Source organism: Thermothielavioides terrestris, chromosome 2, assembly GCF_000226115.1.
Source record: "Thermothielavioides terrestris NRRL 8126 chromosome 2, complete sequence".
In the NCBI taxonomy this organism is placed as follows: domain Eukaryota; kingdom Fungi; phylum Ascomycota; class Sordariomycetes; order Sordariales; family Chaetomiaceae; genus Thermothielavioides; species Thermothielavioides terrestris.
Genome location: NC_016458.1, coordinates 5013038 through 5038773, shown reverse-complemented (window position 1 = coordinate 5038773; position 25736 = coordinate 5013038). Strand labels below are relative to the sequence as shown.

The 25736-nt window shown below is 55.6% G+C and overlaps 5 protein-coding genes across 5 annotated transcripts; 4 read left to right on the top strand and 1 right to left on the bottom strand.

Annotated features, from left to right (window-relative positions):
- The first annotated feature begins 1298 nt into the window (after window positions 1–1298).
- Window positions 1299–4224, top strand: THITE_2114160 (uncharacterized protein). The gene is made up of 4 exons (XM_003652493.1): window positions 1299–2259; window positions 2342–2412; window positions 2479–2683; window positions 2755–4224. Exons 1-4 carry the CDS (start codon window positions 2033–2035, stop codon window positions 3905–3907), a joined length of 1656 nt encoding a protein of 551 aa, XP_003652541.1. The 5' UTR covers window positions 1299–2032; the 3' UTR covers window positions 3908–4224.
- Window positions 4225–6465: 2241 nt separating this feature from the next.
- Window positions 6466–8781, top strand: THITE_2114157 (uncharacterized protein). The gene has a single exon (XM_003652492.1). The coding sequence runs from the start codon at window positions 6722–6724 to the stop codon at window positions 8426–8428; it is 1707 nt and encodes a 568-aa protein (XP_003652540.1). The 5' UTR covers window positions 6466–6721; the 3' UTR covers window positions 8429–8781.
- A 923-nt stretch (window positions 8782–9704) lies between these two features.
- Window positions 9705–17810, top strand: THITE_2114155 (uncharacterized protein). Its single transcript, XM_003652491.1, has 2 exons — window positions 9705–11138; window positions 11196–17810. The coding sequence occupies exons 1-2, from the start codon at window positions 9799–9801 to the stop codon at window positions 17689–17691; spliced, it is 7836 nt and encodes a 2611-aa protein (XP_003652539.1). The 5' UTR covers window positions 9705–9798; the 3' UTR covers window positions 17692–17810.
- On the bottom strand, window positions 17811–18775 carry THITE_2114153 (uncharacterized protein). Its single transcript, XM_003652490.1, has one exon. It carries the CDS (start codon window positions 18662–18664, stop codon window positions 17930–17932), a length of 735 nt encoding a protein of 244 aa, XP_003652538.1. The 5' UTR covers window positions 18665–18775; the 3' UTR covers window positions 17811–17929.
- Window positions 18776–19244: 469 nt separating this feature from the next.
- On the top strand, window positions 19245–22236 carry THITE_2114152 (uncharacterized protein). The gene is made up of 3 exons (XM_003652489.1): window positions 19245–19406; window positions 19499–21804; window positions 21938–22236. The coding sequence occupies exons 1-3, from the start codon at window positions 19368–19370 to the stop codon at window positions 22107–22109; spliced, it is 2517 nt and encodes an 838-aa protein (XP_003652537.1). The 5' UTR covers window positions 19245–19367; the 3' UTR covers window positions 22110–22236.
- Window positions 22237–25736: the final 3500 nt, after the last annotated feature.

The following is a 25736-nucleotide window of genomic DNA, read 5'->3' as shown; positions in this document are numbered from 1 at the left end:
GAGACGCATTCTGCCGTTGGATGCCCATACCCGCGGCCGAATCGACAGGGCCTGGCGAATGGCCTGCTTGAAGAAAGCTGGCGGTCGAAACCCAGCACTGATTCTTCTCAGCGAGGATTCGGAAAGCGAAGGAAAACGCCCAATCACGTGTACGATGTGTGCATGTAGCGTCAATTTTATTCCATTGTTGGGCGTTCGTCAGGCCGCGGGAACATTGCCGGCCGTGTCCGGAGGACCTTGATAATTCTTGATGCTCAATGGTCGATTGCGTTGCGCGACGGCGCTTGCCCACCAAGCTTTCATCGGAACATGGCACCAATTCGCCCATTGGAGGGAACGGCCTTGGTAAGAAAGAGAGAACGCAGCACAGGGATTCTACAGGCGAGCCGCTGAATCGCCGTGATAATGGCCCAGGCTCACTGGACCATGCTTTGATGCCGAGCCAGTTCGAAACCGGCATTCAGACTGGTTGGTGTCGAAACGAACAGCAGTCGCTGTAACACCCCGGTGTTCCAGTGGCTCTGGAGGGTGAATGCGACCCTCCCCGCACGACCTGCCCTGGTATGTAGTGTAAAGCGGTGGTCGGAAGCTGGAGCTGGATGATCAAACGAGGTGGGGGCCCAAGTGCCGAGTATGAAGCTCGGCGGCAGCATTCTGAGAGCTTCATTCGACGCCGGATGAATTGACTCGTTGAGTCTTGCTCGACACAGTCTTGGTTGTTTGACTGAGGTAGCCAGTTCTGTGGAGTTGTTTTTGTGTTCTTTGCGACTGTTTCCGGCATGACGGGGTTCTGGGGGGGTGACGGGAGTTGCATCTCAAAGCCACCTACCTCTCCATTCATCCATCTGGCTGCTTCTGTGCCTGGCAGCAAGCACAGACTGGCCGCTGCGGCTGCAGCCTTGCGGCGCCGCAAGCGGCCCAACAATGCAGCCATGTTGCACAGCGAGCGCGACGGTACCTTCGCTTGATTGGTGTGTTTCTTTGGGGCGCCGGGCAGCCTGGAAGTTCTGCGCTTGACGGTTAACTCCAATTCGTGCCGGCAACAAGGACCAAGTTACCCACAAGCGCCGCGGCGTCACAGCTGCCCTTGCAGGGAAGGAGCTCCCGCGCTCCACAGCTCGCAAGCTCAGAGCTCCCGTCCGCCGCAGGCGCACAGGGACCCCGCTGCTGAGGTCCCTGGCGCCAAAACCACCTCATAGCACAGCAACCAGGCTGCACTAGTGTTTGGTAGGCAGCGTAGCCCCAGCAATCGCCCATGACAACGTGAGAAAATCATCTGCTTGATCGGGCTCCCCTGCCGACGCTGTGCACCACCTAACGACAGGAAGGGAATAACCCTTCTCTTTTTACCTCCTGCCCTTCCGTGAGCTCCAGTCCCTCAACAGCAACCTAAGCTCCGGGAACAAATTTTTACTTCGGGCATCTGCTGCGCCCGATTTGGAGCACACAAACGATCGGACGCCTTCTCTATTCGGTTCCCTTAATGGCAGCCGAGGAATTTGTGAAGCAAACTTCCCTTGCCATAGCCTCCTCAACTTACCCCCAATCCCCCGGCTATACCTCCCCCAGCCCTGCAACTTAGAGCGGGACCCCCGCTATAATTCACAGCTTCCACACCCTCCCTGGTTCTGCCAACCCCAATCCGCAGACCGCCCGCGTTGCACCGGACGACGAGAGAAAATCAAGAGTTCGGGCCCAACAACCTCCCAACTTCCACCCGATCATTTCTCAACCAGTGCACTGAAGGCGGTCGCTGCTCGTTCATGTCGGCCGGGTCAGAAGGACGTCGAAGGAAGTGTCACTGCAGCATGCACTTGCAGTGACTCCAAGCGAAGCTCGACCTTCCCGCGTCCCGCCCAGCTCCGACTCCCAAGGGCAACGGCGTGCTGCAACACCGATCGCAGTGCTGCAGCTCGACCACCTTTTCCCCGACTTCCAGGACGCATACCGTACATACCGTACATACCGTACCCGTTTCGCATAGGATTACGCATTCTACTTTTCGGCGCATGCATCGTCGTTCTTTGGTGCCATGGAAACCTCGTCGCCACTGGCTGCCATGCGGCCCACGCCGCCCTCCAACTTCGGTCAGTCCAACATGTTTGGACCGCGCCTGGTGCCCAGCCCGCTCGATAGAGGCCAATTCACTTTCCAGCTGCGCAACGCCGAGTACTTCAATCTCAAGGCCGTTCAAGGCTCCTCTCCCGCGGCGTCTCTGGCAGCGGACTTGTCACAAAACTTCAAGCTCAACGAAGCTAGGTCAGTACATCCCCCCGGGTTGTGGCCCGTCTCCCGTGACGCCTGTTGCCGCGAGTTATATCTGACCCAATCCTACAAGTAGTCCAATGTTCCCAACCCCGCGCCGGGCCCTTTTCACCACGGCCACCATGATGGATGCGTTTGAAGCTCGTGGTAAGCCTGGGTGTCGTCGGTGGCTGTGGTCGTGTGAGTCGGGGAACTGATGAGAAGCATGTGCAGGGCACTTGACTACGCCCCCCCTGCCGCCTTCGTCATCCCCTGGCTGCGTGGATATGATGGACATGTCTCCGTTACCACACAAGGCGCCCTTCATAGCCCATACAGAGGCCCCGTCGCCGACACCGGGGGCCAACGACGACGACATGCTGGACAGTCCGGCCCTACGCCCGAGCGCCCTGCAGCCCGTAAAGCCTATTGTATCCGAGTAAGTCTTTCTTGCACAGGATTGCCACTCGCATAGTTCATCGCTAATGCTCGCTCTTCCGCTTGCGGCAGCCGGAGAAGGCTTGGTCTTAGGCGGCCATCTCTCACCAGAGCCAAAGGTTTCAGCACCAGCGGGCTGCTTACCCGCTCGAATGCAGAGAACCAGCCGCCGCCGTTCCGGTTTGAGGCCGGGGGCGATGGCCAGCTGAACACTTCCCACTCGGCAGCAATGTCGCCGAGCGAATGTTTCCAGGACTCCCCCCCTCAGGAACGGCGCCCAAAGAGCGCGAATAGTCCGTGTCCTTCCGTGGCCTTTTCCCGGCCGAAACCGAACTTCAACAGCCTGAGTGCCATGAGCGGCGTTCGCAACGGGTCGCCTGTTGCAAGTCATACTCGGAGGACGTCAAATCCGTTTCTGCGACCCCGGAAGCAGTACCGGCGCTCCGTGAGCATGTTCGAGAATTCCGGCGATGCTGTCAAGCCGAAGAGTGGGGGCCAGCCCATGCCTCCGGGGTTTGCTCTTCATTCTGTCGCGGACATCGAGGAGCCTCCCGAGTACGTCCTGCCCCACTTTTTCTCGGACGATCCGACCGAGACCATACCACGCATCACGCGTGAGACGATGCTGGAAGTGCTGGACGGCAAATATAATGAGCATTTCGACCACAAGATGATCATCGACTGCCGGTTCGAGTATGAGTACGAAGGAGGCCACATCAACGGCGCTATCAACTACAACGACAAGGAGTTGTTGGCTACGCAGTTGGTGGACACCCCGATTGAGGGCCGCACGCTCCTGATTTTCCACTGTGAATACTCGGTACATCGGGCACCCATAATGGCTCGCCACATCCGCTCCAAGGACCGGGAGGCAAACGTCGAGCAGTACCCGAAACTTACGTATCCTGAGGTCTACATCTTGGACGGCGGCTACAGCGCCTTTTTCGCCGAGCACCCGGAGCGTTGCTACCCCCAGGCTTATGTCGAAATGAACGCGGCCGAGCATGTTAACACGTGCGAGCGGGAATTGGGCCGACTGCGCCAGAACCGGAAGGGTTTGGGCCGCGCGCAGACCTACGCCTTTGGGCAACAAGATCCGACTCTGCTCGACTCGCCTACTGGCCCCAGTCGTCTCGGCACCCGCGAGTCTGACCTGTCGAGCATGCTGGGTTCATCTCCCATCGGCACTGACCGAGCGTATGCCAGGCGCATGGTGTCGTTCTGACGCGGACGATCTGGTGCAGGAGCTCTACTCAGGGCTCGGTTCGGGATGCCTTGGACGTGTGTTAGGGTCGGGCACACGGTCTGCTGGGCTGAACCCTTTCAGTACCCTCCATCGGCTGGCGAACACGCTGTTCGCCGTCCCGACATCTCGATGTTACCTGAACATATACCCTCCCTTCAGCAACCACTGTATGCTGTCCCTCACATGTGGACACAGGTCCTACCACTCAGACATTGATTTTTTTTTTTTTCCTTGTTCTCCTTTTTTGTTCTTCATCGGCGAACCTTCTATATGCGCCTAGACTCGGTGCGCGTGCTTCGACGCAGGGATTGGTCACCCAACCGTCGTCGGCGAACCTTTGCCACACATGCACCCAACAAACTCGAGGCATGTTCCTCGACGCAGGGATTGGTCACCCCACTGTCGTCGGCGAACCTGAATGCCTTTCTTTTCCTTGAAACTGTTGGCATAGCGCGGCGTTATCCAGGCCTAGCGGGCCTTGGGTCATGCATCCTTCGGCTCGTCCACTTGGTTTCTTCCGTCATTCGGCATTGTCATTGACATAGCGTCGGTCGGCATCCTTCCAGCATTGCATTCTCCATGCATTTGCGGCAAATGTTTTCATTCCTTCGGGATGGTTGAGACTTCTGCACTAATGTGTGCGCATGCCGCTTTACCAGCCCCTTACGCGGCAATGGGGCTGGCGATCATTTTCATACTGACCTGCGACCACCGTGTTACGGTTCCCGGACTGCTTTTCTTTTCCGCCGACGTCCGCCTCGGAGCCCTTGACGATCGCGCCACCACAAGCCCATTCGAGGGCCTTTCCCACCATGTCAAAGTTCGACCATTTCACTGGACAACATTCTCGACTCGGTCCGACATCCACCGAACAACTCGAAATTTTTTCCTTTGTCGATCTAATCACGCTACCTTCCCCTGAGAGTCGAAATCGTGGCGACGGAGATTGAGCTCTCGACGCTCGCGCTGGCAGTGGTTTGCATGACTCCACCAGGGGTGTCACGGAGTATGGCTGAAGGGGGCAGAGACTGCCAAATGTGTGTGGAGGAAAATATAGGACTCCGGTGCGGGATGATAATCACAGGGTTCGGTGGTGACGCTTTTCCGCCTCGAAACATTAGGCATGGGAGAGAGATGGATGGTTGGAGAGGAAGACTGTGGAAGCTCGCATGCTCCGTGCGAAGGAGGATACCTATGTCGGCTTCCGATTTGGAGGACAAGGGCGTAAGGCGTTGACGGCGCCTTTTTCTTCCTCGACGTCTCCGCCCGTCTATCTGCCCTGTTTTATCACCGCGGGACGATTACCGCTCCATGTCGTGGTTCCATGGAGTTAGGGAGTCGTCGTCCGGATTTGTTCCTCTACACGACACATTTCTTATGGGGCGGTTTTGGGACTGCGAGTCTTCCCCCTGTTTACCCCCTCCTGTGAGCACAAGAGGGTGTGTGGCTGCTATGAGCAATGTGGGCTTTGTAACTACACTTCAAGTAGCGAGAAACAAAAAATAGGAAAAAAAGATGCAAAATCACTTCGCTGGCGGCTATCGCTGCATGTGATGTCTTTGATGTGGCGTTTGGGTCGAAACAAGCAGCCGACCCTGTGCGGTGGTTGCTGCGGTGAATACCAAGGCAGCTTGCAAACATTGAACCAACCGAAGACAGCACTACAAGGTGCTCGGTATTCTTTGCTTTACCCCTTTTCAGTTTGTGAGTCAGAGGCAGCGCGTGCATCCCTGGAAAGATACCATGTCCTTGGATGGTGCCATCGGCTACGGCTTTTTGCAGAGTTTTCTCCCCCCCTTCTCCTTGCAGCTTACGAATCATAGGTGAGAACTTATTATATCGCAGGGTTGGTGATAGCAACCAGCCCTTAACCTGGTTTCGGAGATGTGGACTTATTATGACAGGGATTGTTGTTTAACCAGTGGATGTGTGTTGGCCTTGGCCTTGCCCCACGGGCCGCGACGGAAGGAGGCGGCGATGCCGGGAGTTAAGCGGCACGGGTCGGTGGCATGCGACAAGGATCGGGAGTTGCATTTTTTTTCTTCGAGATTCTGTTCTCTTTTACGCCCTGGGAAAGGGATTGAGTTGGACAGCCGTAAGTCTTCAATGATATGGGGATCTACAACCCCGATTGAGAGTTGAGAAGGGACGATCAATTGTGGAGCCAGACTTGCACGCACGTTCCCGGGAACTTCGGACTCGGCGCCGGGAATGTGGGTTCCGGCGCGGCAAGGAGTGGGCCGCCCCGCTCCGATGTCCAGAGCCCGCAATCGGGCCGGGTCCGACATGCAGAGGGCCTTGCATAAGTCTGGGGATTTCGGGGCGCAAGACACCACATATCAATTGCTGGAGACGGACAAAATTTGTCCCCTTACCTAGTTAGCCCTGCCAAAACCTGATCTGCCTGGTTAACTGCCGTTTCAATTAAGTCGGCTTCCCAATGGGCTTCAATAAGTGCATGGATCGCAACATCTATTTATCGGGGCGCGTCGATAAGATAAGATGTTTGACGTCGCGTCCAGCAACTTCATCTCACGCGCGTATCGCACTTGGCTGAATCCAGCCTGACCTGATTGAAGGCGTGCAATTCCAACCTATCTAAAAAAAAACGATATCGGATGGAGAATTGCGCTCTTGCTGATTATAAACACTCTTTCTCTGATAGCAACTCTCAGGCCTCTTTTCCACCACCAATAGCTCCTGCATCGGGGATGTCATGACCTGAATCTCCGACCTTCCCTCCTTCTCCTCTTTATACGCAGGCAGGTAACCCTGACACCTGAGCTCTGCAGTATGGCCGCCAAGATGTCAGTCCGACGCGCTCTTCACTTCATTGACGTCAGTCATACTGACCAGCTCAGCTTCGTCTTTGGCAGCGTCAACGGCCAGCTCCGGTCTGCTTTCAGCACGCTGGCCAAGCAGCACGCCAAAAATGTCTTCAGCTTCGCAATCGTCACGGGAAACCTCTTCAGCGAGGCCCAGGACGATGAACAGCTCGCCGACTTGCTGGCTGGACGCATTGAGATTCCTTGCTCGACCTACTTCACGGTAGGCACCACCCCGTTGCCGGCGCAGGTTGTGGAAAGAATCGAGAAGGACGAGGAAATCGCGCCGAATCTTCACTACCTCGGCAAACGCAGCGTCACCAAAACCTCCGAGGGCGTGCGCATCGTTACTCTGGGAGGCATGCTCGACCAGAACATTGTCGCCGGACTGTCTCAGGAGCAGCACCAGCCAATCCACACAGAGAGCGATGCCAAGGCCCTCCGGGGAGCCAACAACGCAGACATCCTTCTCACTACCATGTGGCCAGTTGACATCTGGAGAAATAGCTCCAAGGCAGCGAAGGCGAACATTGGTGCTGAAACGGCACCTTCCAGCCAAACAATTGCAGAACTCTGCGAGGCTCTGAAACCTCGCTACCACTTCGCCATGTCACCCGCCGACCTCTGCTTCGAGCGGGAGCCGTTCTTTCCCGAAACCTCGGATGATAAGGAGAGAGGGATTCCCATCACACGTTTCATCTCGCTGGCCCCTTTGGGAAACTCGGCCAAGGCAAAGTCAATGTACGCCTTTAAGCTGAACCGCGAGACCATTACCCAACCTCCGGAGGGGAGCACCATCACACCTTTTTACAAGCCTGCATCCAAGAAACGCACGGCCGACCAAGCCGAGTTCAGCCGCTTCCAGGACGGACACCACGCGCACGACCACGACCACCGCCGCCGCAAGCATCACCGCCGCGAGCGCTCCCCTCCTCCCGGGCCGGACCGCTGCTTCTTCTGCCTCTCCAACCCGAACCTGCCCACGCACATGGTTTGCAGCATCGGCGAAGAAGCGTACCTTGCTACTGCCAAGGGACCCCTGCCGACGGCCGCCACCTTCGCAAAACAGGGGCTCGACTTCCCGGCCCACTTCATCATCGTGCCCTTCCAGCACGCCGCGTCGCTCAGCGCGGCGGCCATGAGCGAGGACGAGGCGCGCCGGACGTTCGCCGAGATGACGCGCTTCCGCGGCGCGCTGCAGGGCATGGTGGCGGCGGCGTCGAAGCGCAAGCTCGGCGCCGTCACGTGGGAGATCAACCGCGCGCGGAACATCCACGTGCACTGGCAGTTCCTGCCGGTGCCGGCTGAGCTGGTCAGCAAGGGGCTGGTGGAGGCTGGGTTCCGCGTGCTGGCGGAGGACCTGAAGCTGGGCAAGTTTGCGGCGAAGGAGTTCGGCACGGCGGATGAGTTGCCGGGGGATTACTTCCGGGTGTGGATCTGGGCCGAGGAGGACGATGCTGAGGGTGGTAGGGTTGTTGGCAAGAGCCTACTGCTGCGGTTCGACGACGGCGTAAGGTTCGATTTGCAGTATCCGAGAAAAGTCATGGCCAAGCTGCTTGGCTTGGAGGAGCGAACCGTCTGGCAGGATGTGGTGCAAACTGAGGAGGAGGAGTCTGCGGATGTGGCGGCGTTCCGGAAGGCATTTAAAGATTGGGACTTCACCCTAGCCGCTTAAGCAGCGGTTCGCAATGGAAAGGGACGGCTGATAGTTGGAGCTGAGCGGAGTGACTCGAACTGGTCACAGAGCACATTGAGGCACGGTATCAACCCCGAATGCGACGATTTAGCTTGTGATAGCGATTCGGTACCGAAAAGGTGCCTCAAATGGAACTCAATTGAACGAGTTAACCCTGCCCCGATCAAAACCCTGCCCCGATCAAAACGCCGTGCCTAGCTCCGTCCGTTGTCAAGCCAATGCCTCTCCCGGTCAAAATCACAGTTCCGTGTGTACTTCCTCTCACGCCATCCGTTCCATGTCGCTCCAATCCACTCATCTACGTCGCCGGGTACTGCAAGACCCTAATTTCACTTCTCAGCCCTTTGCTCGTCTTGTAAACCACCCACCAGCCCTCCTCCCAGCCAAACAAGAAATGCATCGCAGGGGCAGCATAGAGAGAAATACAAACGTACCCCTTAGCCCGCGGCTTGCGCATCACCATGCCGCCGCAGGTGGGGCACCGCATCAGCTCGTTGGCCTTGAAACGGCAGGCCATGCCGCACGCGTCGCAGGTGTAGCCCATCCGCTTGTCGGCCGTGTCGTACTCGCGCCGGCCGCTGTAGAAGCGCTGCAGCATTTCCCGCTGCGCCTGCTGGTCCGGGGACCGCCGCGGCTGCTGTTGGGGCTGCTGGGGCTGCTGGGGATGCTGAGAGGTGCTCTTGCTATTGTCACCGGCAGCATTGCTGTCGACGTTGGTGGTGGTGTTCTTGGTGGTGGTGTTGCTGGTGCCCCCAGTTGGACGGTTGTAGCTGGGGAGCAACCACTTGGGCGGCTTATAGGGCTCGTGTGAGGCCATCATAGGTGGACGGGTGTTTATGGGCAGTATTTTGTGTTGAGGTGGTATGTTGGCGTGTAAGTGCCGGGCCCCTGATGGTTTGGCACAGAATGGTTGGAGAGGTTGGAGGAGAGAATCGGCATTTGAAAGGTTTTTGTCCGTAATTGCTATTCTGCATTACCGTCAAATTCACATGATCTATTGCATCCGCTCCCAGAAGGAGCCGTTCATATCTCAATCCTCTTGGTACCTCTTTCCATTCTAGGTACTCTTGAACATACAGTGTTAAGGAATAGTGATTTACACCGTGCTAGGAGATCTTATTCTCGTTAAGCCGGTGCGGTTGAAGATATGCAACAAGCGGGCTCTCCTCACCCCACCAAAGATCCTTATCAGCTTATCTAAACTCGGCAGGCACTTGCCCGGCCCAAAAAAAATTCGAGAAATCGGCGCGCGATCCAGTTACGGCGTGGTCCATAGTGTGTTGGGGCGTCTCGGGCCAGCAGCGACAGACAACGGCACCTTAGACAACACCGCCGCCATGCCGTCTACAATGTCTGGGCGCATCGCCAAGACCCAGAGGGGCTCCAAGAACACACCGCACCAAAAGAACCACCGGTGGGAGTCGTTCAGCGCCAAAATCTCGAAGCTCAAGTCGCTCGATCCGCTGCGCAAAGTACGCCGCCACGACCTCGACGCCGAAGACCTCGACCCGACCACCTCGTACCTGCGCAAGGGCCTGGACAAATGGGCCGAACTCAACCTCTCGCGGCCGTACATGGCCTTCAGGCAGGAGGTCAACCCCCTGACCGAATCGCTGGCCCAGATCCTCTACCATGAGGACCGCATCATGGACTTGCTGGCCGAGTACATCTCGCGACATGAGAAGGAGGCCCTCGAACCGCTACTCGACCTGGTGGCAGCCTTCGCCCGCGATCTCGGTCTGCGCTTCGAAAGGCACTACCCGCGTGCCCTCGCCCTCATCGTCACGCTCGCCAGCAAGATCCACGATGTCGAGGTCATCGAGTGGACCTTTGGCGCCCTGGCCTTCCTCTTCAAATACCTTTCGCGACTGCTTGTCCCGGATCTCAGGCCAACGTACGACGCGATAGCCCCGCTCTTGGGCAAGGAGAAGAATCCTGGACACATTGCTCGCTTTGCCGGCGAGGCCATGAGCTTCCTGGTGAAGAAGGCGGCCGCCCCCAGCCACAAGGACAAGGCGCTGCCGCTCTTCATCGAGCACGTGAGGAAGGACCTGCAGAGCATGGTCGGGCTGAAGCAGTTCGAGCTGTATAGCCAGGGCATCATGACCATGTTTGCTGAGGCCATTAAAGGGGTTGGGAACGGCGTGCACTCCACTGGCCATGAGATCATCGCCGCCCTTTTGCACCAGGTGCCCGATGAGGAACTGCGCCTGCCAGGGTCGGAGATCTGGACCGATGTCTGTTGCGGCGTGCTTACCAGCGTCATCCACCACGCAAACGTGGACACGTTCAAGACCATTGAGACCAGGGTAGTTGACGACGCGATGGCGGGGCAACAATCGATCTTGTTCATTCGCATCTTGGGGGTCATTGCCGGTGTGCGAAAAGGCACCCGCATCCACGATTGGGCTGCTCTCGTTAAGGTGCTCGGCCAGTTGCTGGGGTCTCTCGTCGCCCAAAAAGAACAGATTGAGGCCATGGATGCCTCCCGAGTGTGGCACGACATTATCGCCAACGCTGCCATTGTGTGGAGCCAGGCCCCCATGGACGCCCTCATTCCCGCTCTATCCACCTTCAACAGCACCATGACTAAGGAGCCGCTGATGAGGTGGTACATTCTTTTTTGCTCCTACTTGGCCGACGTGAACCCAGAGAGATTCCGCGGGCTCTTCCTCAAGGAATTCCAAAAGTATGGTCCAGTCACGATGTGCCTCCGTACCAATTTGTTTACTAATTTGCTGGCTAGGTTCATTGTCGCACACTGGTCTCAGAACGGGAACGAAGACCTACTCTTCGTGCTTCTGCCGCGCATGGTGGAAACCGGCGGACTGCCCACACCTGGCGCGAAGGAGACCTTCCAACTCCCACAGTCCTGGCAGGATCAGATTGTCAGCAAATTTGTCAGACTTGAGGACACACCTTTCCCAGAAAGCGGCGGGTTTGGAAAGGATCCTGATACCTGGAGAGACAAATGCTTGCCGAGGTACGCGGCGCGCTTACGAGTTCTGAAATCAGCGTCGGTGCATCCGTCTACGAACGCTAGGATCGCTGAGGTCTTGCTCAAGAAGCTGAAGCTGGCGCTCCGACCCTCCTCGTCCCTGCCGACGGACGAGGCGAATTTCATCGTCAACGATGGGTTTCGCGCCTATCTTCGGATGTGCGCCCCTGCCGGCTCTGTTGATCTAAGCTTGGCTCCGCTGCTGAGAGCTGCGGCGCCGCGCTTCTGCCGATCACCGGCGTTCCTTGAAGCGTTGCTTGACTACGAGCGAGAAGTCATGGGCAAGACTCAGAGGTCGCCCGAGACAAGCAATGGCCAAAGTCAGCAGGACGAGGAAGACCCTCTTGTCAAGTGCCTGACCAACAATCTCTCCACCGCATCCCACGATCTCCGACTTGCTTCTCTGAGAATTCTTGAAATTCTCGATATCACTCCCGATTCGAACTCGGCCCTGGCGACCATGATCCAAATCGAAGAGCTACCCCTGAACTTGCAGAGCGTCCGGACCATTGCCGTCCATCTCCGCAAACTGGGCCAGGCTTACTCCCACATTGAGCCGGACTCCTGGCTGATCAAAGCTGTTCCGGCGTTCTTGTTCGGCATGACGACAGTGCCTCTGTCTCCCGTTTGGGACGACGCCGTCGAAGCGATGAAGAAAGTTGCGGAAAGCAAACCGGGAGAGGAGGCGTTGGCCGATATCGCCTTCAACTGGTTGGAAGTACCCTCGCCGCAATGGTCAGGGCCATACAAGCCGCCCGCTGACGACAATCGCGGTCCTTTGACCGACTTTGAATGTCTCAATCTAATGAACCTGCGTGAAGCTGCCGGGTTCACGGGGAGCGTTTTGGATGACCCCTCCCAAGGCATGCTTACCGCCTTCGAGGAGGGCCAGAAGATCATCGAGTCTTGCACGGAAAGGGCACGCAGCAAGGCTCTTAAGGCATTCACTGCTTTGCCTGGTTTAGCTGAGAAGCGATCCAGGAGACTGGTTCCTCATTTGCTTTCTTTCGCCGCTGAGGACGAGGCCCCAATGGACAAAACTGGCGACGACGAAGCTGAGGAGTTGTCGGAGGGGAGCTGGTCTCTCCCTGATAGGAAAGCTCTAGTCGGCGTGTTTTCTCAGTTCAACAACCCGAGGGTCCTGTACCAGAGTCAGAAGGTGTACAAATCCTTGCTGAAGCTCCTGGCAAACGGCGACCTCGAGCTGCAGAAACTGGCGTTGAAGGCCATTCTCACCTGGAAGAGCGACGCCGTCAAGCCATACCAGGAGCACCTCGAGTACCTTCTCGACGAGGCCAGATTCAGAAATGAGCTTACTGTGCTCTTCCAGGGAGACAACCAAATCCAGCCTGACCATCGCTCCGAGGTCATGCCAGTGCTCCTTCACCTCCTGTATGGCCGCACAATTTCGAAGAAGGGCGTGGCAAGCGGCCGTCACGGCCTCCATGCAACACGTTTAGCTGTCATCCGGCAACTCAGTGTCGAGGATATGGGAAGTTTCCTGGACATTGCTCTCGGCGGACTTCGAACAACTCGCGTCGTCGGCGACAAGGGATTCCAGGAGAGCGAGTTTGCCCACGAGGCTCTCCCTGTCCGCAAGCAAGTCGGTTTACTGAACATGATCGAAGCCATCATCAACGAGCTCGGTACGAGTGTCTCGTTTTACATGGAGGCTCTGGTCAATGCTGTCCTCTACTGTCTCATCTACGCCTGCCGGCAACTTGGCGGGAGCTCCGAGGAACAGGACGCTGAGGAACCGGATCAGGTCCAAAATGCTTCCTTGTACAAGGTTGTGCGGACCACTGCGTTGAAGTCTCTCTGCAAGCTGTTTCAGAATGCTCAAGACTTCGACTGGACACCATACCAGGACGCGATCGTCAGAGAAGTCATCGCTCCTCGGATTGAGAAACTCCCGGCTGAGACCACGCAGGGCGTGTCTGCGACCTGGAGGCTACTTGGCACTTGGTCTAGCCTGCCTAAGTCCGCTTTGTTCCTCTCTGTCGACAAGAGAGTGCTGCCAAAGATCGTTGAGATCCTTGGGATTGAGAAGGCCAGGGATGAAGTCAAGGTTTTTGCGCTGGACACACTCAAGAACCTCATTGACCTGGCCCAGGCTCCGGCCACTGAGTCGGAGTTCAATGAGCTGATCAAGTCTGAGCTTCTTGATCCGAACATTGACCTGATCCTCAAGAAAATCGGCAGCCTGCTTCGCGACCAACCCGATATTGGCCGGGATTTGCTTGGCACCGCCGTGGACACGGTTGTGGCTCTGGCCCCAGTCGTGGAGAAGTCAGCCGGTGTTCAGGACATGGTTGAGATTGCCACATTCCTTCTCAACCAGCCCCTGCGGAAGGTCAATCCGAAGATCAAGGGTTCAATTCTGCTGATCCTGAAGCAGTTCATTGTCCTGGAAGACCTCCAGAGTAATGCGGAGTTGAAGAACAAGGTCTACGGCACCATCGCCTCGTTGTTCAGCTTCTTCAAGGACAGACAGAACCGGCAGACTCTGGCCGAGGTTCTGTCCGTGTTTGCGTCGCAGGAACCATGGGCACAAGAGGTGGCCGACATCTGCCGCGATCTCAACTCCTATGTCGAGCAGCGGTTGGACGAGCCGGACTACAACACTCGGCTTTCTGCCTTTAGCTCCATTACCCGCGACCGTGAGGTACCGTTCACGATTGACCAGTGGATGCCGGTGGTTCACAACCTCCTCTACTACATTCAGCAAGATGAGGAGTTTGGCGTCCTTTCGTCCAACTCGGCCGACGGCCTATGCAAGTTCATCTCGGCCGTCAAATCTGCGTGGGCCGGACCCGATCAAGCTGCCTTCGTCGATGTCCTGTCTGGCGTCATCCTGCCGGCGATTTATTCAGGGGCCAGAGATCCTTCCGAGACTGTCCGCCGTGAGATCCTGCGCCTGTTCGGCTTCCTCGTCGCTCATCTTCCTCAGTGGGAGCCGGTTGCCGATCTGACTCCCTTGGTTCCCGAGTCTGACGAGTCAGACAACGCTTTCTTCTTCCACCTGCTCAGCCCAGCCGTGTCGAGGCAATTGCAGGCTCTTCGCCTTCTGGAGGCGGCGAACGAAAAGAGCGAGCTGCGCAGCAAACACATCAGCCAATTCTTCATTCCGCTCTTCGAACACTTCATTTTTGACCGCCCTGAAAGCGGCGATGACCACGGTCTGAGCGCACAGGCAACAAACACGATCGCCGCTCTCACCGCGTCGCTCGAGTGGCAGCAGTACCGAGCCATTCTTCGGCGGTTTGTCTCGTATGTCGAGTCAAAGCCGGACTGGCAAAAACGGGTCATTCGTCTCCTGGAGAAGGAGGTGGACGCCTTGCGCACGGCGGTCTCTCATAAGTCTGGCGATGCCATGGATGTGGACGGTGAGACGACAGGCGCGAGGCCTCATCGTCTCGCCGCCACGCTGCCCGACCAGGACAAGCTCGGTGTCGAGATCGTCAACAACTTTTTACCAACGTTGCTCAAGTACATCCACGAGAAAGATGAGACGACTGTTAGTGCCAGGGTTCCCGTAGGAGTCATCATTGCCAAACTCCTTACCCTGCTTCCAGAGGCGCTACTGAACGAGAAACTTCCCGGAGTCCTCACGGACATCTGCCACATCCTCCGAAGCAAGTCTTGGGAGTCTCGCGAGATGGCCAGAGACACGCTCGCCAAAATCTCGGCAATCCTCGGCCCTGATAAGTTCGAGTTCATCCTCAAGGAGCTTCGTGGCGCGCTTGTCAAGGGCTACCAACTCCACGTGCTCTCTTACACGTTGCATTCCATTCTGCTGGCCGCCATTCCAGCTTTCGAGCAAGGCGATCTCGACTATTGTCTCGCCTCCATTGTGGCCGTCATCATGGATGACATCTTTGGAGTCACGGGCCAGGAGAAGGATGCAGCGGAATACGTGAGCCAAATGAAGGAGGTGAAGAGTAGCAAGAGCCAGGACTCGATGGAGTTGCTCGCCAAGACGGCATCCATCACTCGCCTGGGCGAGCTCACCATGCCGCTGCAGTCCCTGCTCCTGGAGAAGCTTGACCTGCGCACGGCTCGGAAGATCGACGAACTGCTCGTCCGTATTACCAAAGGCCTTCTGGAGAACCCGGCTGCCGCCTCGCAGGATGTCTTGGTCTTCTGCTACGAGGTGATCCAGGAGGTATACAAGAGCGAGAAACCGGAAGAAGCCGAACCGAAGATCGATCCTCGCCTCAGGAGATACCTTGTCCAGAAGGCGGCAAGGAAGAGCGATGGCGGTGTGACCAGCAAGCACACGTACAAACTCGTGCGCTTCGCCATCGATATTCTGCGTGCTGTCCTGAAAAAGCACGACAACCTCCGCACCCCTGGCAACGTGGCGGGATTCCTTCCGGTTCTGGGTGATGCTGTGTTGTCAGTAGAGGAGGAAGTCAAAATTGCAGCGTTCAAGGCCCTTACGGTGTTGGCCAAGGTCCCATTCAAAAACGGCGACTCGAGCAATTTGTACAAGGTCGCCCACAAGGAGGCCATCAAGGCGATCTCCCTGTCTCCTACGACGACATCGGACCTCGCGCAGTCGTCGCTGAAGCTCATCTCCGTTATCCTTCGAGACCGCCGCGAAATCGTCATGAAGGACGCTGCATTGGACATGCTTCTCGGCAAGTTAAAGGACGACCTCACGGAGCCGCTCTATCGCCATGTCACCTTCAACTTCCTGCGGTGCGTCTTGGATCGCAAGCTCGAGACGGCGTCCGTCTACGACACGCTCGATCACGTCGGCACCGTCATGATCACCAACGACGACAAAGACACGCGCGACCTGGCGCGCGGCGCCTTCTTCCAGTTCCTGCGCGAATACCCGCAGAAGCGGAACCGGTGGGAGAAGCAGCTCAAGTTCATCGTGGCTAACCTCAAGTATGAGCGCGAGGGCGGCCGGTTGTCGGTCATGGAAGTCATCAACCTGCTGCTGAAGAAGTCGGCGGACGAGTTTGCGCAGGAGGTGGCGGCGACATGCTTCATCCCCCTCGTGTTCGTCTTGGCCAACGATGACAGCGAGAAGTGCCGGCTCGCGGCTGGTGAGCTGATCAAGGAGATCTTCCGCGTCGCGGACAGGGAACGGCGGGCGAAGTTCATGACGCTGTTGCGGTCGTGGCTGGAGCAGAACGGGAACGCTGCAGTGCTGAAGCTCGCGCTGCATGCGTTTGGGCTGTACTTTGAGGGGCGCGAACCGAGTCCGCAGGATAACAAAGACCTTGGGCTTGTCATTGACAAGCTGAACACGGTGCTCGGTGACGAGCAGGCTCTCGAGTCGGACTGGGAGCTCGCCAACACTGCGCTTACCACGCTCCAGACGCTGGTTCAAAAACACCCGCAAAAGGTTCTGGCACCAAGTTCGAGCGAGCTGTGGTCGGAGGTCCAGGCTTGCCTGGCACACTCGCACGGAACTGTGAAGCTCACCTCGATCAAGCTCCTCAGCATGTACCTGGCGGATTTCGCACGGAATGCCGGGAAAGGGGCGCAGCTGCCACTTACTGGGTCACACGGACTGGAATTGGATGAGGAAGACGTGAATGACTTGGTCCGGCTATCGCTCGGCATCCTCTCGGCCCCTGAAGTCGACGAGGGCCTTGCTCAGGAGGCGGTCCAGATCATCATGTTCCTGGGCGGTTATCTCGAGTCAGCAAAGGTCGAAGAAGAAGAAGGTGATGAAGCCGAAGAAGACGAAGACAATGGCGCGAAGGAATCCGCGCAGCACGCCGACATGAAATACCTCTTCTGGAAGTTGTCATCCATCATCCGCAAGGAACGACAACCCAAGCCCGAAATGCTGGTCAGCAAGCTCGCGGCAATGGACCTCCTCGAGGCGTTCTCCCTCAGGACGCCGACCGAAACGCTGCTGGCCTCGGTTAAGACGATCCTCCGGCCGCTGCGCAACCTCACGGACCCGTCGATCCGCCAGCCGTTCTCGCTCAACGAGGCGTTCAAGACGCGGTACGAGGCGCTCAAGACGAAGGCGCAGTCCATCATGGAGACGCTGCAGCGGCGGCTGGGCAGCGCTGAGTACACCAAGGCGCTGCTGGCGGTGGGCGAGGACATACGCGAGCGGCGGCAGCAGCGGTCGAGCAAGCGGAAGATCGAGGCGCTGACGGCGCCGGAGAAGTACGGGCGGGAAAAGCGGAAGAAGTTCGAGAAGAAAAAGGAGAAGCGGAAGGCGAAGGGGCGGGAGCAGCGGGATCTCCGGCGGATATACCACCAGTAGGCAGGCAGGCAGGCAGTTGGGGTGGGTTGGGCTGAGTTGATTTGCTTCGAGATAGATCTTGGGTCCAAATAGGAAAATATTGTTACATGAGAGAAGTCATTTCTCTCTCTGGGTATGCCAACGCCGTCTTAAACGCCTTCCTCATGTTACACACATCGTCCTCTACACCCCCCACCCGTCTGTTGTGCTGCACACACCCACCGCCACCACAGCTCTATACCTATTCTCAACCTTCCATCTACGATGTCCCATCCCTCTCCCCGGGCTTAACACTTTTAAAGCTCGCCCCAGGCGGCGCATGCTCATCCACCGAGGCCTCTTCTCCTCCGTCATGCCCCCTTTGCCCGCCTGCACCAGCAGCAGCAGCAGAAGAAGAAGTATCGTGATCATCCCACGGCTGCCGCGGCGTGACCTCGCCGTCCTCCCAGAACTCGAGGTCGCCGTCCTCGCCGAGCGTGCCGCGCTTGACCAGCTCGCCGCGCTCGCGCAGCAGGTCCTCCACCGTCATGGCCGTGTCGCCGAAGATGCGCAGGTGGTCGCTGATCACGTGCCGGTTGCGGCACGTCGGGCACGCGATCAGCACCGACCCCCGGTGGTACCCTTGCTTGGACACGCGGTGCCGCGAGCGCGTGCCGCACGGCCGGCAGGTGAAGGTCAGTTCGTAGTGCGGTTGTTGGAGGATGTTGGGGGTCCGGGGCGCGGTGGCGGCGGCGGGTGTTTCCGGGTCTGGTGATTGTTGTTGTTGTTGGTTTTGTTGCTGTGGTTGTTTGGGGGGTTGGATGAACGGGGAGGTGTTGCGCGGTCGGGGGATGCCGTGGGCAGGGCGGACAGAGGAGGTGGTGAAGGCAGCGGACGCGGCGCGGGCGAGATGTGGTCGCCCTCGTGCTGCTGGGCGGAGGAGGGCGCGGCTAGCAGGCGTGCAAGCCCGCGCTAGGTATGGCAGCGGCGCGGAGAAGCAGCGATTGGAGGCCATGGTGACGTGGGTGAGTGAGGAAGTTCAGAGTCGTGCGGCAGAAAGGAGAATTCAGGGTTGGGATCCAGAGAGAGAGGCAGGTGGACCAGCGCGCTATCACCAGCTTCAGAAGAGAAAGAAACTTGTTATCGATAAGCTGCTGTTCCAGCGCCAAGAAATCGGATCCGAGGGGCAGAGGGAGTGGGGCAGGCACCAAGCTGCCTGGAGCTCCGTCCGGCCCCACACGCCCAAAGCAACACCAGGACCACGGCCACGAGACGCAGTGCAACTTGCCTGTCGATTCCTAGAACTTTAAACCTTTTCGAGCCGAGCCAGTTGTTTGTGTGGCTATTTTGGTGTGCCTGTGCCATTGTGCCCCTTTCTTCCCAACTCCCAGAACAGAAGACAAGCAACGTGAACAAAGCGGCCCTGAACAAAGATGACGACCCATTGACGGGTCCTCCACTCCGTGCATAGGAGCACCCCGCTGGCCGATTGCGCCGAGCCTACTCCACGCTTCACATCGAGTCTTCCGGCCGCTTCCACACTTCCACGTTCCGCTCCGCTCGTGTGCCTGGCTTCATCTCGGCACGGAAATCAAAGGGGTTTCCAAGCTCCCGCTCCAGTTGCTCCGCCAAGCCGGTGGTTAGTTCGACAATCTGGACCGAGCCATCGCCGCCCTCTCCTAGCAATCCCACGTCTGCCGACGAGCAGCGCCGCCACAATGCCTCCAAAGCCAAGCAAAATCCGGCCGATGCGAAGGGTACGTCGCGGCAATGCGCAGCTCAGCCCTGCGGCCCGCTAGTTCGCCGTTCAACGCGGTGCACTCCATCAGCAGGCTGACCTGGTACACAGCCGATAATCAACAGAGAGACGAGCGAGTTCGAGCCGTGCTGGGAGATCCTCAAGTCCGCCTTGACCGACATCCACAATAAAGACTCCAGCGGGCTCTCGTTTGAGAACCTATACCGCGCGTCGTACAAGATCGTTCTGAAGAAGAAGGGCCAGCTTCTTTACGAAAGAGTGAAAGCCTTCGAGGAAGAATGGTTTCGAGACCACGTCCTGCCGGTTATTGCCGAGCTCGTCTCCAACAATCTCGTCAGCGTCTCCCTGATGCAGATGCCGGGCTCGAGTCCCCACGAGCGGCGCGAGACCGGCGAGCGGTTCTTGAGGGGTATCCGCAGCACATGGGAGGACCACAACACGTCCATGAACATGGTAGCCGACATTCTCATGTACCTTGAGCGCGCCTACGTTGCCAATTCGAGACAGCCTTCAATATTCGCGACGACTATTGGCCTGTTCCGTGACCACATCCTGCGGAATAACCTGGGCGGCGGCGGCGCGGACCAGCTGCAGCAGCCTTTCGTCGTCTTTGACATCGTCAATGCCGTTGTGCTTGACCTGATCAATATGGAGAGAGACGGGGACATCATCGACCGGAACCTCCTTCGCATGATCACGTCCATGTTGGAGGCTCTCTACGAAACGGATGATGAGTTCGAGAATGCTAAGCTCTATCTCACCGTCTTTGAGCCGCGATTTCTCAGCGCGAGCCAGGTGTTCTACAGGAACGAGTGCGAGAAACTCCTTCGGGAGGGCAATGCTAGCGCCTGGCTCCGTCACACCCAACGCCGCCTCCGCGAGGAGCGCGATCGCTGCGAGACATCGCTTTCCATCCTGACCACGGACAAGATTGCAAGGGTCGTCGAGCAGGAGCTTATCGTTGCGAAACTGAACGAATTCCTTGCCATGGAAGGAAGCGGCATGAAGAGCATGATTGACAACGACCGCTACGAAGACCTATCCATCCTCTACCAGCTCGTGTCGAGGGTCGACAAGTCAAAGAACGCGCTCAAGGTCATCCTTCAGAGCCGAGTCATGGAGTTGGGCCTCGAAATTGAGCAAGCGCTCAAGAACACGGACTTCTCTGTTCCAGCGGCCGGCATCGAGGTGGAGGATGCGGCCGAGGGTGGAGATAAGTCCAAGCCTCAACCCCTAAGCGCAGCAGCCCAGCAGACGGCAGCGGCCATTAAGTGGGTTGACGACGTCCTCCAGTTGAAGGACAAATTCGACCGTCTTTCGACGAGCTGCTTCGACAATGACCTCGCCCTCCAGTCCGCCGTAACCAAGAGCTTCTCCGAATTCATAAACATGTTCAACAGAAGTTCCGAGTTTGTCTCGCTGTTCATCGATGACAGTCTCAAACGCGGCGTCAGGGGGAAGTCGGACGAAGAGGTGGAAATCGTGATGCAAAAGGCCATTGTGCTGCTCAGGTACCTCTCGGACCGCGACATGTTCGAGCGCTACTACCAGAAGCACCTCGCCCGCAGGTTGCTGCACAACAAGTCGGAGATGCACATCGAGAAGGAGCTCGTCCGCCGAATGAGGAGCGAGATGGGCAACCACTTCACCGCCAAGTTCGAGGGCATGTTCAAAGACATGGAGCTGTCAAAAGACCTGTCGGACAACTACCGGCATCACGTCCGCAACCTCGGCGATGTCGACACCAAGAACATCGACCTTAGCATCCATGTCCTGACCACTAACAATTGGCCCCCGGAGGTCATGGGCCGCGGCGCCGTCCAGGAGGACGGTGGCAGGGCGGATTGCATCTTCCCTCCGGCCATCAAGCGCCTGCAGGAAAGCTTCACCAAGTTCTACTTGAAGGACCGCAGCGGCAGGGTGCTCACGTGGGTAGCATCCGCCGGCAGCGCGGATGTGAAGTGCGTGTTCCCCAAGATCGCGGGCAAGGAATCCGGCCCGCTCAGCAAGGAGCGGCGGTACGAGCTGAACGTCTCGACCTACGGCATGATCGTGCTAGAGCTGTTCAACGACCTCGGCGACGGCGAGAGCCTGTCGTTCGAGGAGATCCAGGCCAAGACCAACATCCCCACGCAGGACCTCATCCGCACGCTGGGCTCGCTCTCCATACCGCCCAAGTCGCGCGTGCTCGCTAAGGAACCGCTGACCAAGAACGTCAAGCCCACCGACAGGTTCGCCTTCAATGCCCAGTTCGTCAGCAAGACCATCAAGATCAAGGCGCCTGTTATTAGCAGCACGTCGAAGGTGGAGGACGCCGAGGAGCGCAAGGAGACGGAGCGCAAGAATGACCAAACCCGGGCGCACGTGGTCGATGCGGCTATCGTGAGGATCATGAAGTCTGTTACCCCTTCCCCCCGCTCCCCCTTCCCCCTTCCCCACCCCCCAACTCCTTACTGCCGAGCTATTGCACACGGCGTTCATATCCAAAGCGGTTTGTGCCACTAACCCTGAGTCTCTCCCATCGTGTAGGCAGCGCAAAGAACTGAGCCATGCTCAGCTCACGACCGAGGTCATTGGCCAGCTGGCGGGCCGGTTCCGGCCCGAGATCTCCATGATCAAGAAGCGGATCGAGGATCTGCTGGTGCGGGAGTACCTCGAGCGGGTCGAGGGCGATGCCGCGGCGTATCGCTATCTGGCGTGATTCGGGTCCGTAGAAGCTTGGTATCTCCCGTAGGCGTGGTAGTTACCTACTAAGAGAGGGCGTGGATGTATCATGACGATCTAAATGCGGTTGTGTCGGGGAGTTGGGAACGGCTGGTCTTTGGTCTTTGCGCATCGGATTACCTACATCACTCACACGTGCATGGCAACGCATGGATGGATGGTTGGCGCTTGGTCAACTCCTATACTAGGTGTTGGAATTTGGTCTCCTGGGGGGAAGCTTGTGTCTTTGATTCATCTGCATGGGCGAGAGGGGAGGGTTCGGTGTTGTGGAGTCGTTATATGGGAGGGAGGTCGTTGCACGGGAGTACTCTGGTTAGTTGACTGAGGTACACGAACTTGAACGGTGCCTGCCTGCCCTGATGGCAATACGATTTGGGCGTTGGATTGTTTATGGGAGCAGGAAAATGAGAGAAATGAGTTGAGTTCCGTTTGCAGTTGCCTGCAAGGCTTCCAATAGATCATTCAACTCAAGTATAAGGCTCGATTTGGATTTGAATTGCGTAGATCACGGTGATAATTGAGTTGATTGTGTTTAATCAATTCCATGTCAAATACTTGTCAATCGCCATATATACCCCTAACCCTGACGACTAGCTCTCCCATTCTTCCATGTGCTCCCTCCCTCCTCTAACTACCTTAGCGCGCCAGGGGGGGGTGGCAAAATGATCTCTGTTATAGTTTCCTAGAGCTAAAATAGTTTTTTAGTTTACAATATACTTTATATAATAAAAAGGATCACTATTACTATTATAGAGCTAAAATTATTATATACTATAAGAACTACTTAGATAAATTATATATTTAATAGTAAAATAATCACTATACTAGTTTTTTATTATATATATCTTAGATCTATAGAAGGATTTTAAAGTTAAGCTTTTTTTCTAGATTAAAGATTCTTTTCTTTGAAAATGATTTTCTACCTCAAAGATCGCTTTTATTTTTTTAGTTTACACTCTCTAACCTACGCCCTCTAGCCTATGCCCTCTAGATAAGTGTGAAATTTTCAACGTACAACTGTGAAATTCGTAGTCTCGTAGCGTAGTGGTAAATCTGTAAGCTTGTAATGTGTAGGCCTTGAGTTCGATTCTTCGTAAAGTCTAGTTTTTTCAGTTAAAAAAAAGAAAAAAAAGAAAAAAAAAAGAAAAAAAAAGAAAAAAGAAAAAAGAAAAAAAGATAAAAAATCTAGAATAAATAAAAGAGCTTACTTTTATATATAAGTATATAGGTAATAAAATTTTATAAGATAATCTTTTACTTTAAAGTTGATTTTAAATTAATTAAAACTATTTTAAATTATAAGTTTCTTTTTATTACTAATAATTATCTTTAGTTACTAATATTAATATCTATTTAAAATAATCCTATTAGTAAAAGATTATATTTATTATAAGATATTTTTATTCTTTAAATTCCTATTTTATTTGAATTAATCCTCTTAGTTGAAAATCATTTTCTTTATAAGATATTTTGAACTCGGGACCGGTAGGAGCCTGTTTTCTAGGCGAAATATCTTGACGCTCTAAAATGGTCCTAGAGTGTTATACGCAACTGTGGCAAGGGCACCTATGACTGTACCGCGGTTAGGGGTGACGAGCGTTCCCTTAAAAAGGGAACTTTACCTAGAACCCCTTTGTAAGAAGATAGACTGTATTAATATACTTTTATAATATATACTAGTGTTTAAGAATGTTGCTTCATTAGCTAACAAGGCTAAGAGGCATTGATCTTTCTTACCCTTATACGTTTACCGCTAGATGGTTACCAAGCACTATCTGTATATAATAAGTGGTGCCTACTAACGATTTGGACCTGTTCGCTTCCCTTTGAGGGGAGCTAAGTTCGGATTGGGAGACATTATAAGTTACGCCTAGTAAGTTGTATAGAGCAACGCCTAAGTGATGCAATCAAAGTGCAGAAATGGTGGCTAGATGCACAGAATACAAGATGTAGATTGATAGTGCCCGATTCTTGTATGTTCTATGTTGGATCGAAGATCTGGGCGGTGGCGCGCTAGGAAATACGTGCCTACGAGGCAGAACACGCTAGCGCACACCACTTGCCCAATCGGGCCAGGCGTTGCGCAAACCACAACGCAGGGCGCGGGGCACCCTTATCTAATCTACATATATACAGTAGGTCACCTGACCCCCCCATTCCGGCCTACCCTATATCAAGTGCAGGCCCACAAAAGAAAACTGCAATGCCCTCATTGCCTTCCAAATCCAGATCCTACCTTCAGATTGCCATCCTTCCACTACATCGCATTCAATTGCCTGTCAGGTACTACGATGCCGATACAGGGTAGTGGCCAAGCCATTGCGATGACTCATTGGTTGGGAGCGCAGGTAGCGAATTGATCCGATCCGGGCTATATTGATTGAACTAGCTACATCTCGAATTTCTCTACGAATTTAAGCTTTTCTAGCTCAAAACTGCAGAATCAGCCAATTCCACGATTTTCGCGGTTTCTACACTCTTCTACATCTTCCTGTCGATCGGAACAGGGTTCTTCCGGTACTGGCCATAGCCATCTGGCCAGCAGTGTCGTCTTCCGCGATGCCTTAGCGCCTAGGAACTATATCGCCTAGGCATTGCGCCAATTGATGCAATCTTCCTGCCTAGTATCCAGTATACCAGTGGGTGCACCAATAGGTATAATGTGCTAGCGGTTGGCCTTCCAAAGTACGGTCGCCACGTGCCTATGTTCCTTGCCGCGTGCCTATATTCCATACCGCAGTTGTTGCCTAGGTGGTTCAGGTCGCTCTGCCTAGGCCAGGAGGATCCTTGGCACTGCCCTCAGTAGCCTTCGCAGCGGTTATCGGGCTTCAAAGCATCGCCTTCGCGGCGATTGTTATACTTCTTGGCAAGCGAATCGCTCGATGTATGTTCTTTAGTAGGCGAGGATGCCCATAAGCGCAAGGGAGGCGAATCGTCGGCTATAATAATATTATCGTAGTAGTATCGCACTAGTCTGTCGCGTAAGAGCCGTAACAAGTGTACAGGTCGGTCGATCGAAGTGGTAATCTAACGAGGGCCTAGTTAAAGGTTCGCTAAGTGGGTGACGAGGGCCTAATAAAAGGTTCGTCAAGCTAGTTGACTAGATCGTATATAGCCACCTACTCAAAGTTCGATAGTATCGCACGCCAGGCAGTCAGCTAACAATATCGTAGACGGCCACCTACTTAAAGTTCGGTAGTTATCGCCTACGATATCGTCGAAGATGGTTAACTATATTCTGAACGGCCACCTACTCAAAGTTCGGTAGTTATCGCTACAACGTAGTCGACTAGATCGCAACGGTTACCCAAGTTCGCCAAATAGATCCGAATTGGCCAAATCAAGTACCTAAGTTCGTCGATTCGAAGTGTTGAAGAAGCTCACAAGCCAATCGTACAACTATTTACCCAAGTTCAACAGCTGTACTGCCGAATCGCATCTAAACACTCCGATTACCCAGAGTTCACTGGAGGGTTCGAAAAGAAGAAGAAGAAGAAGATGGTTAGGCCATCGATCTTGTAGTCGCAGCTACCACTTGATGCAATCAAAGTGCAGAAATGGTGGCTAGATGCGCAGAATATAAGATGTAGATTGATAGTGCTCG

What these genes read in the sequence shown, in the direction of transcription:
- THITE_2114160 (XM_003652493.1), top strand. Translation starts at nt 2,033, where the DNA reads ATGGAAACCTCGTCGCCACTGGCTGCCATGCGGCCCACGCCGCCCTCC. An exon ending in GGATGCGTTTGAAGCTCGTG is followed by an intron (nt 2,413 to 2,478) that starts GTAAGCCTGGGT and finishes AAGCATGTGCAG; the next exon opens with GGCACTTGACTACGCCCCCC. An exon ending in GTAAAGCCTATTGTATCCGA is followed by an intron (nt 2,684 to 2,754) that starts GTAAGTCTTTCT and finishes CGCTTGCGGCAG; the next exon opens with CCGGAGAAGGCTTGGTCTTA.
- THITE_2114157 (XM_003652492.1), top strand. Translation starts at nt 6,722, where the DNA reads ATGGCCGCCAAGATGTCAGTCCGACGCGCTCTTCACTTCATTGACGTC.
- THITE_2114155 (XM_003652491.1), top strand. Translation starts at nt 9,799, where the DNA reads ATGTCTGGGCGCATCGCCAAGACCCAGAGGGGCTCCAAGAACACACCG. An exon ending in TTCCTCAAGGAATTCCAAAA is followed by an intron (nt 11,139 to 11,195) that starts GTATGGTCCAGT and finishes TTTGCTGGCTAG; the next exon opens with GTTCATTGTCGCACACTGGT.
- THITE_2114153 (XM_003652490.1), bottom strand. Translation starts at nt 18,664, where the DNA reads ATGGCCTCCAATCGCTGCTTCTCCGCGCCGCTGCCATACCTAGCGCGG.
- THITE_2114152 (XM_003652489.1), top strand. Translation starts at nt 19,368, where the DNA reads ATGCCTCCAAAGCCAAGCAAAATCCGGCCGATGCGAAGG. An exon ending in AAATCCGGCCGATGCGAAGG is followed by an intron (nt 19,407 to 19,498) that starts GTACGTCGCGGC and finishes CCTGGTACACAG; the next exon opens with CCGATAATCAACAGAGAGAC. An exon ending in GCTATCGTGAGGATCATGAA is followed by an intron (nt 21,805 to 21,937) that starts GTCTGTTACCCC and finishes CCCATCGTGTAG; the next exon opens with GCAGCGCAAAGAACTGAGCC.